Source organism: Mustela erminea, chromosome 5 (genome assembly GCF_009829155.1).
Source record: "Mustela erminea isolate mMusErm1 chromosome 5, mMusErm1.Pri, whole genome shotgun sequence".
Taxonomy (NCBI): domain Eukaryota; kingdom Metazoa; phylum Chordata; class Mammalia; order Carnivora; family Mustelidae; genus Mustela; species Mustela erminea.
Genome location: NC_045618.1, coordinates 11,283,916 through 11,300,501, shown reverse-complemented (window position 1 = coordinate 11,300,501; position 16,586 = coordinate 11,283,916). Strand labels below are relative to the sequence as shown.

General features: G+C 39.7%; 1 protein-coding gene across 14 annotated transcripts in view; it reads right to left on the bottom strand.

Annotated features, from left to right (window-relative positions):
• The window catches only part of CHD2 (chromodomain helicase DNA binding protein 2), a 130,886-nt gene that overhangs the window by 60,998 nt on the left and 53,302 nt on the right, over positions 1–16,586 (bottom strand). For all 14 annotated transcript variants that reach the window (XM_032342123.1, XM_032342119.1, XM_032342125.1 and 11 more), the window contains 9 exons: positions 15,595–15,728; positions 13,462–13,687; positions 11,824–11,924; positions 10,705–10,749; positions 10,356–10,534; positions 8,305–8,429; positions 7,072–7,288; positions 5,215–5,304; positions 4,222–4,412 (listed from right to left, as the gene is read on the bottom strand). In XM_032342123.1, coding sequence (XP_032198014.1) covers positions 4,222–4,412; positions 5,215–5,304; positions 7,072–7,288; positions 8,305–8,429; positions 10,356–10,534; positions 10,705–10,749; positions 11,824–11,924; positions 13,462–13,687; positions 15,595–15,728 — 1,308 coding nt within the window. The remainder of the gene's footprint in view (positions 1–4,221; positions 4,413–5,214; positions 5,305–7,071; positions 7,289–8,304; positions 8,430–10,355; positions 10,535–10,704; positions 10,750–11,823; positions 11,925–13,461; positions 13,688–15,594; positions 15,729–16,586) is intronic.

Sequence of the window (16,586 nt, the reverse complement as noted above, 5' to 3'; positions counted from 1 at the left end):
CTCTGCTCAGCAGGGAGCCTGCTTCCTCCTCTCTCTCTCTGCCTACTTGTAATCTCTCTCTGTCAAATAAATAAATAAAATCTTAAAAAAAAAAAAAAGCTGAAAGTGAAGTGATGGAAAACTGCATACATATCACACAAAACAGATCTAAAAACAAGAAATATTACGAGAGATAAAGAGGGACATACATTTCATGATAAAAAGATCAATGATCAGGAATACATAACAATTACAAAAGTACACAAACCTAACACCCAAACCTCTCAAATACATGAAGGAAAACCTCACAGAACTGAAAGTAGTAGACTCAACTACAGTTAAACATGGAAATGTTTCACTGTCAGTAATAACTAGACATGAAGTCAATAAAGCTATCTAAGACTTGACTAAGACTAAGTTGATGTAATAAACAGAACTCTACTCTATGAAAGCGAAGTATTATTCTTTTCAAGTGAACAAAGAACATTCTCCAAAATCTTAAACATACTATAGGGGCGCCTGGGTGGCTCAGTGGGTTAAGCCGCTGCCTTCGGCTCAGGTTATGATCTCAGGGTCCTGGGATGGAGTCCCACATCAGGCTCTCTGCTCAACGGGGGCCTGCTTCACTTCCTCTCTCTCTGCCTGCCTCTCTGCCTACTTGTAATCTCTCTCTGTCAAATAAATAAATAAAATCTTTAAAAAAAAATACTACAGCATTTAACAAGTAACAGTAAATCCATTTAAAACATATTCTTTAAGAAAAAATTAAATTATGAGTCATTAGGGAAGTACCTAAAAATTCTAAATTAACCAGCACATTTAAATAAAAAACCATGCATCAAAGAAGAAATCACAAGAGCAATCGGAAAAGGTGAAACTGAATGAAAGCCAAAACACATGAGATCAATATTCAGAGAATGCAGCAAAAGCAGCATGCAGAGGGTAAGCTATACCTTTAAACACCCATACTGAGAAAAGGAAAAAAGGTCTTAAATCAATAATCTGAGCTTCTACCTTAAGAGAAAATGAGACAATTAAATCAAAGGCAATAATAAAGATGAGAAAAGAGATATATGAAATAGAAAACAGGTAAAAAAAAAAAAGTCACAAGTTGTTTTCTTTGAAAACAACCTCCAAATTGTTAAACCTTTACCTGAAATGACCAAGAAAAAAAGATAAGAGACAAATTACCGCAACCAAATATTACTGAGATCACAATTTAGTCTTCAACAAGTAAAAAGATTGTAAGGAAACACTGTAACATTATGCCAACAAATCAGACAACTTAGACAAAATGGACACAGATTAACAAAACTAAGTGAAAAAGAAACAGAAAACCTGAATAGGTCTACAACTAGAAATTGAATTAGTCATTAAAAATTTTCCCACAAAGAAAAACTAGGCCCAACCACATGGCTACACTGGTAAATCCTATCAAATATTTTAAGAAGAAGTTAACACCAATCCTAATAAATTCTTTCAGGAAATAAGGGAAGAAAGAACATTTTCCAATTCATTCTGTTACGCGGACACCAAACCCAGGCAGACATTACACATACACACACACACAAACACAGAACTAGAGACTAATATTCCTCAAAAACACAGATGAAGAAGTCTTTAACAAAATATTAGCAAAATGAATGCAGAAACACAAAAAAGGATGCAACATCATAACTAAGTCAGATTTATCACCGGAATGAAAGGCTGTCTTAACATCTATAAAGTAACTAATACACCGTATTGGTAAAATAAAGAACAAAAATCATAGTTACCTCAAGAGACCCGGGGAGGGGGGTGGGAAGCATGTGACAAAATCCAACACTCATTCATTATAAAAACTCACAAAAATCAGGAATAGAATAACACTTCCTCAACCCAATAAAGGGTATTTTCAAAAATTCTATAGCCAATATCCTGTTCCTAATTCTATTCAACACAGGCATTCTAGAGAATACCACAGAGCAAGAAATAAGAGACATCCATCCACAATGTAAAAGATCCTGTATCTAGACTGTGATCCTGTATCTAGAAAACACTGGGAAATAAAGAACAGCAAAAACAGTGGAAATAATTCAAGATCCCTATAAAAAACTCTATTACAATATGAAAACTACATTTTAAAAAATTCCAATCAAAATCAAAATAAGTAGGAATAAACTTAAAAGAAATATAAGACTTATGGGCTGAAAACTACTAAACACTGTTGAGAAAAATTACAGAAAATCTAAATAAACAGGAAACTTTCTGTGATGAATAGCTTAAAAAGCTCAATACTGCTATAAGGTAATTCTCTCTGAATTCTCTCTAAATCGCTCTAAATAAACCTCTAAATTCAACATAATACCTATCAAAGTTCTTGAAGATTTCTTTTCCTTTCAAACATCAACAAGCTGATCCTAAAATGCCTATGGAAATACAAAGGATCAAAAATAGCTAAAATATTTTTAATAAAGACAAAACTGAACTTATATCTCACCATTTTAAGAATCAGTGTAAAGCCTCAGTAATCAAGACAGTGTGGCATCAGCATAAGGATAGAAATACATACCAACAAATCAGAACTGAGAATCCAGAAACAGAACCTTATATTCATGATCTCAACTGATTTTCAACAAAGGTACCAAGGCAATTCAATAAAGAAAAAATACTTTTTTCAATAAATGGCACTGGGACAATTTCCAAAATCCCACTCCAAGAAAATAGGACCTTAAATCCTCATACTTCACACTTTAACAAAAAATGCAAAATGGAATAGAGACCTAAACATAAGAATTATAATTCCCATTAAGAAAATAAAGAAGAGGGGCGCCTGGGTGGCTCAGTGGGTTAAGCCACTGCCTTCGGCTCAGGTCATGATCTCGGGGTCCTGGGATCGAGCCCCACATCGGGCTCTCTGCTCAGCGGGGAGCCTTCTTCCTCCTCTCTCTCTGCCTGCCTCTCTGTGTACTTGTGATCTCTATCTGTCAAATAAATAAATAAAATCTTTAAAACAAAAAAAAACAAAACAACAAAAAAAAAACCATGGAGCATTTCCCTGTCAATGTGACAACCCTTCACTGCCTACCGCATGCCAGAAACTACTCTAGGCAATGTGGACAATCGATGAATTACATGAACATGATCCCTGCAGCTTTTTTTTTTTTTTTAAAGATTTTATTTATTTATTTGACAGACAGAGATCACAAGCAGGCAGAGAGGCAGGCAGAGAGAGAGAGAGAGAGGGAAGCAGGCTCCCCGCTGAGCAGAGAGCCCGATGCGGGACTCGATCCCAGGACCCCGAGATCATGACCTGAGCCGAAGGCAGCGGCTTAACCCACTGAGCCACCCAGATGCCTCTCCCTGCAGCTTCTGATGCGTAAATCTAATGACATGAGACGAATGAAGAAGAAAGGAGGAAGGGGAGGTGCCATGAAGAAAATAACACAGGGTAGGTGATAAGCCCCTCGAAAAGGCAGCTTCAGTTGGGTGGTCCGAGGAGACATCAAAAAGGAGGTGGTCACATAGGCTGAGGCAAAAAGGTTAAGACGTGACTGGCCATGTGAGGATGAGGAGGAACAGTCCAGAAAAAGAGCGGCAGGGGCGTGGCACGTTACAGACACAGATGATGACCAAACGGCTGAATCAGGATGAGTGGTGAATAAAGAGGGATGGGTGGAGTCAGAGCACTACTGAGGGGCCGCACAGACCCACGTCTTCCAAGTCAGGGTAACAACTTCAGATTTCATTCTAAGGATGGGTGAATACCACTGGATTAACTAAGTTTTAGGAAGCGTGCATAGCATCTCTCCCATAAAAATCTTCTCAGTAAAAACATTCCATGATTCTTTACTAAGTTAAAGATCTGAGTAACATCTAATGCTGATGGCTTCTGTTATCAAAGGTTGGGTTTAAGATACTAATGCTTATCACACTCTGTATCTTATATACGTCATTTCAATTACTGATTACCTTGTAACAGAGAGGTCTGAGGTTTCCTATTTACCAATTATTTCCCCAATGCATTAACTGATTTCAACATCTGGTAGATAACAGGCTTTTCCTCCTTGACACCATGCTGAATTCTGTGCCTCCTCACATTTATCACGGAACAGTTTACTAATTTTGTTCCTGTGCCCGTGTCACGTTTTGCTATCCCCAAATCATGCCATCTGTTTTCCCTAAGGTCTGTTTTTCGAAAATTAAAAAGCATTGGCATTTCAGACATTCTGCATCTTTTGAAATACACAGGAAGGAGCTTACTTCTCCGGCATAATAAAGTGCAGCAGGGACCAGAGCTCTTTGAGGGAATTCTGAAGAGGGGTCCCCGTAATCAGGAGCCTATGGTGGGACTTGAAATCAATCAGAGTTTTATACAATAAAGAGTCATCATTCTTCAACCGATGGGCTTCATCCACTCCCAGAAAGGCCCAGTTAATACTGCCCAGCACAGTCTAAAGTAAAAACAAAACAGAACGAGCCACCAGGTCAGAAGGGAACCCAAAAGTACTTTCAAGTGTTAATTAATCTCTGTACAAATACCATCACAAAGGTATACATAGAAAACATTTATTCTTCACGGACTTAAATTATATTAGGACTCCTCTGTTTATTCTGTTTCTGGCTAGACTGGTGTCTACTCAGAAGAGCACATCACCATCCAAAAGGTACTGGGGGGAGGGGGAATCTTTTAGGCCAGGCATTGCTGCATGCCCTACAGCAAGAACACAAAAATTGGTATGCTGGGCAAAAATAATACAAAAACAAAAAAACACAATAGTGCAATCTCTCGTTCATTAAGATTCTTCTCTGCCTCTTCTACACCCCAACCCTGAAGCACAGAAACACCAAGAGCCACCAAATTGAACTCATTTACACTTATTATCACCAACGGGACCAACTGCCACATTTCTTAGTAATTGTAGAAAGGAGATGGTGTAAAGACCTTCATTCAGAGACTGTTCACATCATCTGTTGTGGAGAAATTCCTTGACAAAGGTATGATGGGAAGTGCCCGGGATGGCGCTCAGGTAACTTACTGGCCTCAGTCCCCTTTCATCCTGTTTAATTCCACTGGACTAAGCAATCTAAAGTCCCCTTCAACTGGAAGATTCTGATTTTTATTTACAACCTTAATATTCTTTGTGGATTATTTTTTCATTTGTTTGCTTTTCAAAATAAATACAGAGAAGTAACATGGCAAGCAGGAAGCACAGACCCCACCATTTGGACAAGTCACACCACAAAATTACACACCTTATCTTTTAAGAGGATCTCATATGTTGTTATAAGTGCATTGAACTTGAGCCTTTTAGTCTGAGAATGAATCCATTCATACTCCCGTATCTAGAAGAGAAATCAGTAATTAAGATACAATTGCTACTTTTACCTTTCTGTATCACCAGTAGTCTTGTGATAAACATGCCAAATAAAAAACAAACCTGACTAGAATTTAATGAATATTTTATACATTCTAAAATGACCTAAGCAACCACAATATAGAGCCATAAGAGAATTAAAAGATCACTGAGCAGCAAAAACTTTACTGCCAGAATTCAAATAAACTGTCATCTTCCCCCACCTCCGCCCCAAAATATTTGACCAAAACATGCACTGCATCTGTAATTAAACCCCAGTAAGTTGAACTTATCTAGTGATCCCCAAAATGTTAATTTTCTTAAGAATATTTTCATATTCTTTGCCCATTGGTAGGGCAATACTTTTATTAACACGTAGAACAAATCCCAACCTCTACCTTTGGGTCAGAAATGTTATTAACTTAGAGCAGAAAGATGTGGCTTCCAAGGAAAAGGAAAGGGAAGGTTACGGGATAAAATGTAATTTCATATGAATGAAAATAATGGAGGTAAAGGAAAACAAAAACTACCACATTCACACTGCAGTGTGACTGGACAACAGGGCAAGGAGTGTGGGTGGTGATCACCACCAAGGGGGAAGAAAGAACAGAGAAAAGAAATGTTGGGAGTTCACACAGAAAACTTCTCTGACTCCACAAGTTTTCAGAGTTCACTTTGTCTTCAGATTTGAATGCAGTGATTGAAGCCATTCTGCATAATCTAAGAAGGTTTTTTTCTTTCAACTTTTCTAACAGCTAACAAATGGATTCACAAAGCTAAGAGCGACTATATGCTGAGAAACTCAAAATAAGAGCCATGAAATCTGCCAGGGTATAGTTAGACAACTTGAATGAAAATATTCAATATATAACATATGTCTCAAAGGTCTGAGGATTCCTGATGGCTTGCTCTTGTGATAAGCAATCCCCCAGAAACAGTTTCCTCTAACACACAGTTATGAAATGAACACACAGTAATGAAAGAACAAAGGTGTGGGACCAGACCATTCTTTGTCCTGACCCCAGCTCTGCCACATTCTAGCTGGCCTAGAACGAGCGTTAAACTCTTAGAGTCCTTTACTTCATCAATCGGTTAGGAAGAGTGGCATCTACTTGGAGGACCATCGTGGGGGTTACAGGTAATATACACAAAGCACCCAGCATGGGCCCTCACACCTAACAGATACTTTTGGAAAAGTCAATTATAATCAAGAAATGACTTGCTAAACAAAGAGCAAACCAAGCCTCTGTTTTCTGAGTTCCTACTACTCACGTTAAGGTTGAAGACAGACAAGTAATTCTCATTTCTATAGCCCTAGCATGGCTCATTGTCCTTTCTCTTTATTCCTTCCTTACAAGTTCTATAACCTCGTCATGTTAAAAGGCTGAGAAACAAACTCTAAGAACTCGGTTTTAGCAGCAGCTCTCCGCTCAAACAGCAAAAATAATATTAACATTCTATGAGGTATTAATTCCATCTCTAAATAAGTGGTCTTGGAAATACAAAAGACATAAAAAAAATATTACAGTCCAACTAAAAGAGATTCCCATTCATATACTGCCACTGCTTTCCCTTAACACAGTAAGCATGTTTTAAAGACTCTCTCTGATGCATTTTTGTGATACATAAATCTCCCAACGTTGGGGGCATGGCAGTGTCAGAATCATAATGTTACTAAAGACTGTAACGGCTTTAGGTCAATTTCCAAAATACATTTATAACACAGATTCTATCCCAATTCTTTTTGTTTACACACCGTATTTCTGCTCATCAGGTCACCTATGTAAACCACTACGTTAATCTCTGGTGCCCAGATTTCAAACTCCCTCTGCCATGAGGTGAGGGTGGATAAAGGGACGACTATAAGAAAGGGGCCATACAGCTGGTGTTGGTGGAACAGGTAGGAGAGGAATGATATGGTCTGGATGGTCTTTCCTAGGCCCATTTCATCAGCAAGGATTACACTGTTACTTCTGCAGAAAGAGAAAAATAAAAACAAAACAACATCATTAGTTCACACATATACACACACACACACGAAGAACAAGGACATTAAAGCCTCAGAATTCACCAAGCAAGGCACTGGTCCCAAGCCCCAACCGAATTTCCTCTCCTGCATGAAAAGAAAGTAGAAGCTATAAAAGAGCAAAATAACAAGTGATCTGAGTATGACCCAACTTTGGGTTTCCATCAGAGCCTATTCAAACTACAATCTTTACATTGCACTTTGGTCTTTCTTTTACATCTACCCCTTGTAACAGAGAAGGCAGGTTTTATTTTACTGAGGTGTCCAAGAACATGACCTTGGGCTCCAACATTACAGAAAGCAGAGGAAAACTGGCTATCATGTGCTTCTTCCCAAAGCACCCACCCACTGCACTCTGCAGGCCACTAGGTTGTTTGATGCGATACACACTACTTCCTAGGCCTATGTGCCGCAGGGGCTGTGGCTTGTTTTAAATACAGAACAATCTATATGAGAGGCAGGCTAAGGTTAGATTTCTGAATCTACCCTACACCTACCAAATCAGAGTACCTGGGAAAGGGCTCAGGGATCTGAACTTTTAAACAGACACTTCTGGATATTCTGATGCAGTGTATTCCTTTGATCACACTTTGAGAAACACTGTTCTAGGAAACAGTCTGGATTTCAACTGGTCACTAACAGGAGAGGACTGTCCAGATGGAAGAAAAACACTCAAAGAAATGGCCAGAGTAGGAAAGTATGTTGGGAAATAAAAAACAGCCCATTTGGCATGGAATCAGGAACAGATGTATGGCAAAAGGCAATCTACCCTCAGATAACTAATTAACCAAGTACTCTTTACTTAAGATTAAAATGATATTGCACACACGTATAAACTCCTAGAAGAGCCTTCCCTCACATACTTTTTCTGTTTCTGTAATATACAACAGAAAAAAATAATTATTTGCACTTAACAATAAAGAAGCCAGAAACCGTAAAGAAAATTTCATATTTTCTACCTACTTGCACCAGGAATGAGCAAGCCAGTTGAGGCCTTCTAGCTGATAATCACGGAGCTCCAGATTCTCCCCTCCTAAATATGCCGGTTGTTTCTTTAAAGCCACAAACCGTGGTCTCTGCTTCAAGGCCTGAAAAACCAAAATTAAAGCCCCGGTCTGAAGACTTTCTTGCTGTTCCTATGTTAAAATGCTAGCCGTGACTTATGCACTCTGAACCATAGCACAAGTTTAAATCCCAGATCTGCGTCACAAACCCCACCCCGCCCAGCCCACCACCTTTCACTGTAGCCTGTATTCCCAAAGCCTGAAGCATCCCAAATAGTTCTTGGTTGGCTGCTCCTGGTCCTGCAGTCAGTCTGTGAACATTACCCAGCACTTGTTCTATAACGTTTCTATCTTACAGCAGGCAGTGGGTGCCATACAATCATCTTCATGTTATCTCGTTTAAACTGTACGACACCTCTGGGAAAGTCTGCACACACTAAACCCAGTAGAACTTTACCGTGATAGCATTTTTCAAATTCTGAAACGCAGCCCCCATCTAACTGGGACCCCCAGGTATGTGAGTTTGGTTTTCTTAAGGAAAGGGTGTGAAGGATGGAGTGGTCTATCTAGTAGGGCCATGTCTCTATGGTTTGACGAAATACGGATTCCACGGCTAAATCCATTTGGGAAACAACGTAATAAAAGTTACATAAATTTCATTACTCGTGACTTTTCCAAGTCTAAAATGCTTGTGCATATTGTGAATTTACAGGGAACATTCATTTAGAAATGCTTCCCAAAGTTCGTTGGCCACAAAGTCTTTATTCAGGGACTATTTCCCTTGAAGATTAGGGTTCTGTGGAATTAGTACCCTACTATGTGAAGTATCACCCTAAGATCTGTTTGATAAAGTGGTCACGGATCATCTCGGCTCTCCTCTGAGCAGCCCACAGTCAACAAATCTGACTCCGCGCTCAGCCACCAACCACCGCATCCACTTGTGCCAAGTCTCCCCATCGTGCTGCTGCCACCTGATCCTTCCGTCCCTCCACGACTTCCCTTGTCCTCACGCTGTTCTTTCCTCAGGGACTTGTATGGCATCTTCCTGGCTGGACCTTCTGGCTTTTTAAGTACCGCCCCCAGAGTCTCCTGCACACTGCTGTGAGATGGGGCTAAATACGGCTTCTACCCTGCTGCTCTTCTCACATCAGAACCCACAGGGTAAAGCCCAAAATACCCTTCACAGTATTCAAGGTACCTATTCAAGCACCTTCAAGGAACTCGGACCCAAATGCACTAGCTGACGTCACTTTCCTCTCTTCCTACTCAAAGAACAGCCTTCTCCTGCATCCTTCGTGGGAGGGCAATAAACCAGGCCCCCTTTGTCTACCAGGCATTAACCCCTTCTCCAAGGACCAGGGAAGTTCAAGTACCACAACCTCCACTTTAACTCTTTCAAATTCTTTCAAACCTCCTCAAGGACTACCGGAGCCCAGTGACTTCTACCTCTGTGCTTCTTGGACCAGAAATTCTTTACTAAACTCACTGCCCCCTCAGTCATATACTGCATTTCACAGACAGAGGCTTGGTGCCATGAACTGGATGTCAACTCCTCAGACAGAGCCACGTCTTACACAGACTTTTGTTACCAAGGCATACCACTTTACATGGGCAGTGGATTCCAGTGAAGGGAAAGGATCTGAACAATCAATCTAGCAACTGAAAAAGCCTATATATTTGGGCTCTAACGGAGAATTCAGAGCCTCTCCCCCTTCCTGTCACTTCTCTTTAAAGGACTTAAATTCTTTCAAATATTCTGCACATTTTCTCTAATCAGACATACCCAGGTCTGTGAATTTTAAGAATAAAGAGATCAGCAGAGCCATCATACAATTCATGCTCTCCCTCTGTTTTAATATTTAACTTTGATGTCCAGGTTAATTCATCTTCTTTCACTTCAAAATGGGGAATTATCATTTACTTTTGTAGTATTTTTCTCTTCCCAGTATCTATGTGACCAACCCTATCAATACCTCTTTCCCCTGGAAAAACAAAAGCCAGCAATCACACCTTGCATTCTCTTGTTGGGATGGTTTTAGAGTTGTTCCGACTATGGAAGCTATCAATGCAGCTCTGGAACTTCTTGCCAATCAAGGCTTCATCTTCCCAGCTACACTCTGAATAGGGCAATCCCATCCATTTGCATAGATATTCAGGTTCATTTGAAGGTGCCGGCTTCCGACTATGAGCTATTTTATATATAAAAAAGTGTAGGTTAGCATCTGTCATTAAAGGAAGGGGAGTGACAATTCTGCTTTACATGTAACCATTGAATCGTCACATGGAAAAACAGCGAATACTCTGCAAAACACGAACTGCTCTTAAATGCTAACATTTATTAACAAGAGCTTTTGCTTACCTGGAAAATCTGTCTGACCCAGTGTAGATTTGCTTGTCTTCACAGCTAAACAAATGGAAAATAAAATAGAAAAATTACCACTATAACCAAGAAAAGAGTGACACTTTAGGGCCTACAAGTAAGAATACAAATACATTCTACAATGTTGTATCACAAAAGAAAGGAAGGAAGGAAGGAAGGGAGAAGGCAGGGGAGGGAGAGAGGGAGGTGGGTAAGAGGAAGCGGGGGGAGGGCGGAGGGAGAAGGGGAAACAGTCCTGTGCTCACAGCCCTGTGGATCTATTACCCCATTCCTCTGCTTCTTCTTTACAACGAAACTCCCCAGAAGACCTGCTCCTACTCACTGTCCGCCTCACTATCTCTTGAAGCCACCCCAGTAAGGCCTGTATCATGGATCCAATTCACTAGCACCACACGGGGGCCAACCTCAAGGATCACGCCGTGGTCCTCACCACATTCGGCTAGCAGTGTTTCCTCCTTCCCAAGCCCCATGTATCACTTGGCATCCAGGAGATAATCCCTCAGCCACCGTCCAATCCCACTGACTCTTGTTTGTCTCCTGTGGCTTCTTCCTGACTTCCAGAACGTGGAAGTTCTCAAATTTCCTATTCTTACTATGTATACTATTTCTGGTAATCTCAGTATATCTTAGGCTTTAAATACTATCTATGCAGTGATAAATTCCCAAATTTAAATCTCCAGCACAGACTAAGAGATCTCAACTCCAGGCTCACATATGCTATATAGCCTTCACAATACTTCCCACTCAGACAACTAAGAAGTATAGCAAACTTAGAAATATCAAAGCAAGTTCTTGATTTTCATTCCGAAAGTCAGCGCTTCCAGGTCTTAACCTTTCATTTCAGTGAACAGTACCTGTATTCTCCTATTTGCTGGGTCAAAAATCATGGCATCCTACTCGACATCTTTTTCTCTCATCCCCCACATCCAAATATACCAGCAAATCTCGTAACTTGTCCTTCAAAATAAATCTAGGTAACTATATACTGTCAAAAAGTAAACCCACAAAACGCATTTTTTTCAATTTACATTACCCCAAAACCAAAAGCCATTATTCGTGGAGCTCAAACACTGCTGAAACAAGTTTCCATGTGCTCACCAATTACTCTTTCAACTATCTGATACTGCTTGTTCAACTCTGAGGCCAGCTCTTGTTGGCAGTTAAAATATTCCACATCTTCAGGAGAGACTTTTCCCAACCTAGACAGAAGACAGAAAAAATACATCCCAGTTAGATTTGGGAGACCTAAAAAAATAAATAAATTTTTAAAATTCAAAAAAAAAAAGAAAAGATTTGGGAGACCTATACACATCTCTCAAAGTCAAAAAGAGGAAAAGAAACTGAGTCTCTACTTCCATCTGTCCTTTAGCAATTCCTTTACTACCTTATTAGGCCAGATATTTCATAAAAAACGTACTTTTAGAAAACCTTAGACTCCGGAGCGCTTAGGTGATTCAGTTGGTTAAGCATCTGCCCTTGGCTCGAGTCATGATCCCAGGGTCCTGGGATCAAGCCCCACAACAGGCTCCCTGCTCAGTGGGGGCCTGCTTCTTTCCCTCTCTCTCTGCCTGCCACTCTGCCTACTTGTGCTCTCTGTCAAATAAATAAATCTTTAAAAAAAAGGAAAACCAAAAAACAAAAAAAAAAAGGAAAACCTCACACTCATAGGACACACCAGTTGTTCTTTCTTTATAAAGACCTAAAAATAACTTTGTGTGACAAATTCATATATCTAAACAGAATAGGCAATAAAACTGTTCTCCAGATTTAAAAGGAAATGTGCCTGTTTTTCATGTAGGTATGTACTTTAAGAATGACTCAATGTAGCTTTTATGGAAAACTAGTTCTTCCTGGCACCAAAATTCTATAGAAGGATGACAGGAGCAACCTGAAATGAAATACTACTGTACTTCTGAGGATTTTAAATTTCTAACCACTTTACAACTAACCCCATCTTTAGGACCCTCAAAGGAAAAATAAGGGATTTACTGAAGAAACATCTTGTGCATAGTAGTAAAAGGGAAACTAGAACCCATCTGGCCCTATTTCTACCACAAAATAACCGGACCCCATTACACTGACAGGTCTGTCTTCAGGGTTCAACCTGATGATTAGTTTAGGTTTGTGGCTGCTACTGCCCCCACCTATTTCTCATATGCAACTCGGCCACATTCAAAGTTGTAAGAAAACTAACAACACAATAGTCTATCACAGCTTCAGAAGTTATGTGTTTCTGTCTCACCATTTCTGCAAACTGTATAAAACTAAGAATAGTATTAAGTGCACCAGAACCCAGACAGTTCTAGAATATGAGTTCCTGACATGTAAGCTACCCAGAAAACAGGGAGTAACAAGGTGTTTAGGAGCTCCAGCTGCCAGAGTTCCAATCCTGGGTCCCCCTAGAAAAGCTGTGCTGTGCCTCACTCTTCCTATCTATAAAATGTGTTACGTACAACAAAGAGAATCTCATGGGCTTATTTTGAGGATTAAAAATACTGCGTGCGCAAAATGCTCCATAAACTACTTATCATTAATTAAACTCTACAAACTTGGTGGCCATATAGGAAGTACAGAGTGTCTTCAGGTCACAATTTTATAAACTGGAATTACAGCTGGCTCCGTGCTCAGATAATCAAGACAAAATTCAAGTTCCTAGACAGCTGTGTGCTCCACGCATTACTGAAAAACCTTCCCTTCCCTCAACGCTGCAAATATACCACCGCTTCAAAAATGTACCATTGCTTGATTTCATCCTCTTTCTTCTTGAAGTTCTCTAATTTTTTTAGGCCCTTCACTTTCTGCTGCTGTAAGGATTCTTCGCTCTCCCATGTGCTGTGGATGTAAGACCAACCCTTCCACTTGATGAGGTACTGGACTTCGCCTTCATCCTTTTCAGTGTCAAAGTCACCACTAGGGTCTCCATTAGCTTCGATCGCATATACAGTAGTAGAAGCTCCAGTGGCTACAAAAGGATTTGGGTAAACTTTAAAAAGTGCATTAAACCAGACATTGAAAGCTTCTCAAGCACATATCCTTTTTTGGATGAAAAACCAAAGTCCTCTGACTTAAAAACATGCAGAAATTCACAAACAATACAGGATGGACAAGATCTGTTATTTCAAGTATTTTCAAAGTCCAAACCTAATTTCTATAATTTAAAGTATTTTCCAGGGGTGCCTGGGTGGCTCAGTGGGTTAAGCCTCTGCCTTCGGCTCAGGCCTTGATCTCAGGGTCCTGGGATCGAGCCCCGCATCAGGCTCTCTGCTCAGCAGGGAGCCTGCTTCCCCCCCCTTCTCTCTCTGCCTGCCTCTCTGTGTACTTGCGATCTCTGTCAAGTAAATAAATTAAAAAATCTTTAAAAAAAAATAAATAAAATGTATTTTCCAGAATTTGCTGGTGAAGTTAAAGAAATCCTTTTGTCCAAACACAATTAAAATGGAAGAGAAGTATCCTTTTGGTTTGGTCCCTCCTGACTCATAAAACATGTCTTTCTCCCCAGAAATACTAAGAAAATAAAAATTCCCACCACCACCCAATGCCAATTACCAACCCATCCAAAGTTCTCTGTTTACTCTCTTAAGCTCAAGTGAGGCTGGATGAAAAAAAAAAAAAAAGATAGAGAAAAAAGAATTAGGCAATAATTTGATATTTTCTATATGGAAGGTTACCTCAAAGAAACTGAGTTAGGCAATACCTCAAATTAGATATAAAAAAAATCTTTGCTATCATCCACAAATGTATTTAGCCAGTTTGATACATTTCACAAGCAGAGTCAGAAACACCTAATTAAAGGTAAATTTGTTTAATGTTTGTAAGCAAGAATCTCTGCTACGTCACCGCTTTTTAAGAGATTAACACATCTTTACCATCTTAATTTTTAAGTCTCAAAGGCATATTGCACATATCCCTATATCCTCAACAATGAACCATGAGACTGGCTCAAAAAAACTCCCACAGTTCATGCAAACTGTACTACTAGGTATTTACCCAAAGGATACAAAAACACTGATTCGAAGAGCCCTAAGCATCCCAGGGTTTATAGCAGCACTATCAGCAACAGCCGAATTATGGAAGGAGTCCAAACATCCACTGATAAATGAGTGGATAAAGAAAATGGAATATTATTCAGCCATAAAAAAGAATGGTATCTTGCTGTTTGCAACACCAGAAATGGAACTAAGAGAGTATTATGCTCAGTAAAATAAGTCAGAGATAAATACCATGTAACTCCACTCATGTGGAGTTCAAGAAATAAAACAGATAAACATGGAGGAAAACAGAGATGCAAACCAGAAAACAGATTCTTAATTGTAGAGAACAAGTTGATGGTTACTAGAACGGAGGCAGGGTGGACAGGGATGGGTAGAAACAGGTGATGGTGACTAAGGAATGCACTTGTGATGTGCACCAGGTAATGTGTAGAAGTGTTGAATTTTCTGAAACTAGTATTACACTGTATGTTAACCAACTGAAATTTAAATAAAAACTTGAAAAAGCAAAAAAAAAAAAGGAAAGAAAGAAATAAAGAAAAACTTCCACTCTTCACAACCAATATGAGCACGGACTGAAATTCAGAGCTGAAATACAGAAGATTCGGGCCTCACTGAGCACATATAGGAAGTAATTTGGGGACATCTGGGTGGCTCAGTCAGTTAAGCATCTGCCTTCAGCTCGGGTCATGATCCCAGCGTCCTAGGATCGAGTCCCACATGGGGCTCCTTGCTCAGCAGGGAGTCTGCTTCTCCCTCTGCCTGCTGCTCCCCCTGCTTGTGCACGTGCATGCTCTCTCTCTTCTCTGACAAGTAAAATCTTTAAAAAAAAAAAAAAAAAAAAAAAACCAGTAGTAATTTATTTCCCAAAGACACATACCTCCTTTCTTTCCCAGCCTTGAGTCTAAGACCTTTTCAATAGTTTCACTATTATCCTGCTGCTCATCGGCTCCTTCTCCAGTCATCTCAATGAGGTCGTCGGAGTCGGTTTCAAAGTCATCGTCTTCCTTGTAACTGCATGAGGAATAATGCTGAATAAATGAGAAACTGCCTTTTCAGACTGAGACACTACCAAATAATAGTATCATTAAAGAACCATATACCCTTTTGGATCCAACATGTTGTTTTAAGATCAGCCACAGTTAAAGTGGCCTCAAAGTTCTTTTTCATCCTACTTAGGAAGTAATGCATGTTCACCAAGAACTACAAGAAGGTTTACTCACAGTTTAAAATAAAAACAGACTACATTTGCAGTGATCTGTGTAAGCGAGATACAGGAGGACACAGCTATGCTTTCGTTTTGTGGTATGAGATCATGGCTATATAAGCAAGGGAACAACTACAAAGAAATTGCATAATAAATGAAAAAACAGTTACTGTTTCATAAAGCAAAAAGAAAGCTGTATCTAAGACTAAACACTTGAACCCTATATTTATCTCCTGATGATATTTGAAGAAGATGAAATGTGAGTATTCTCAAACTGTTGAAAACTTCATTCAACATACTTCCTGGTAATATTAAGACGTAATCTCCCACCATATAGAGGCAATAAATGGTCTGGGAGTCACACAAGAGAAAAACAGGCTCCTGAATGTGTAACAGCTAGAGGAGGACAAAGTGCTGAACTATACGTTAGCATACTCGGCACCTCGTCCTAGCTGTGGAGTCATTAACTGGACACACGACCAGGTTAGTATCTCCAGGACTTAGCTTCACCACCTTTAAGTAGACCAGAAGAAACCTGTGTATCCTCCAGAAGAAAAAGAAATGCCCTTGACTCCTATAAAATAAAACACTGATGTTGGCATGTATCCCTTCCTCTTTTATTTCCTGTTAGTGCTTCATACCCTATTAGTAAACTTAATAAAAAC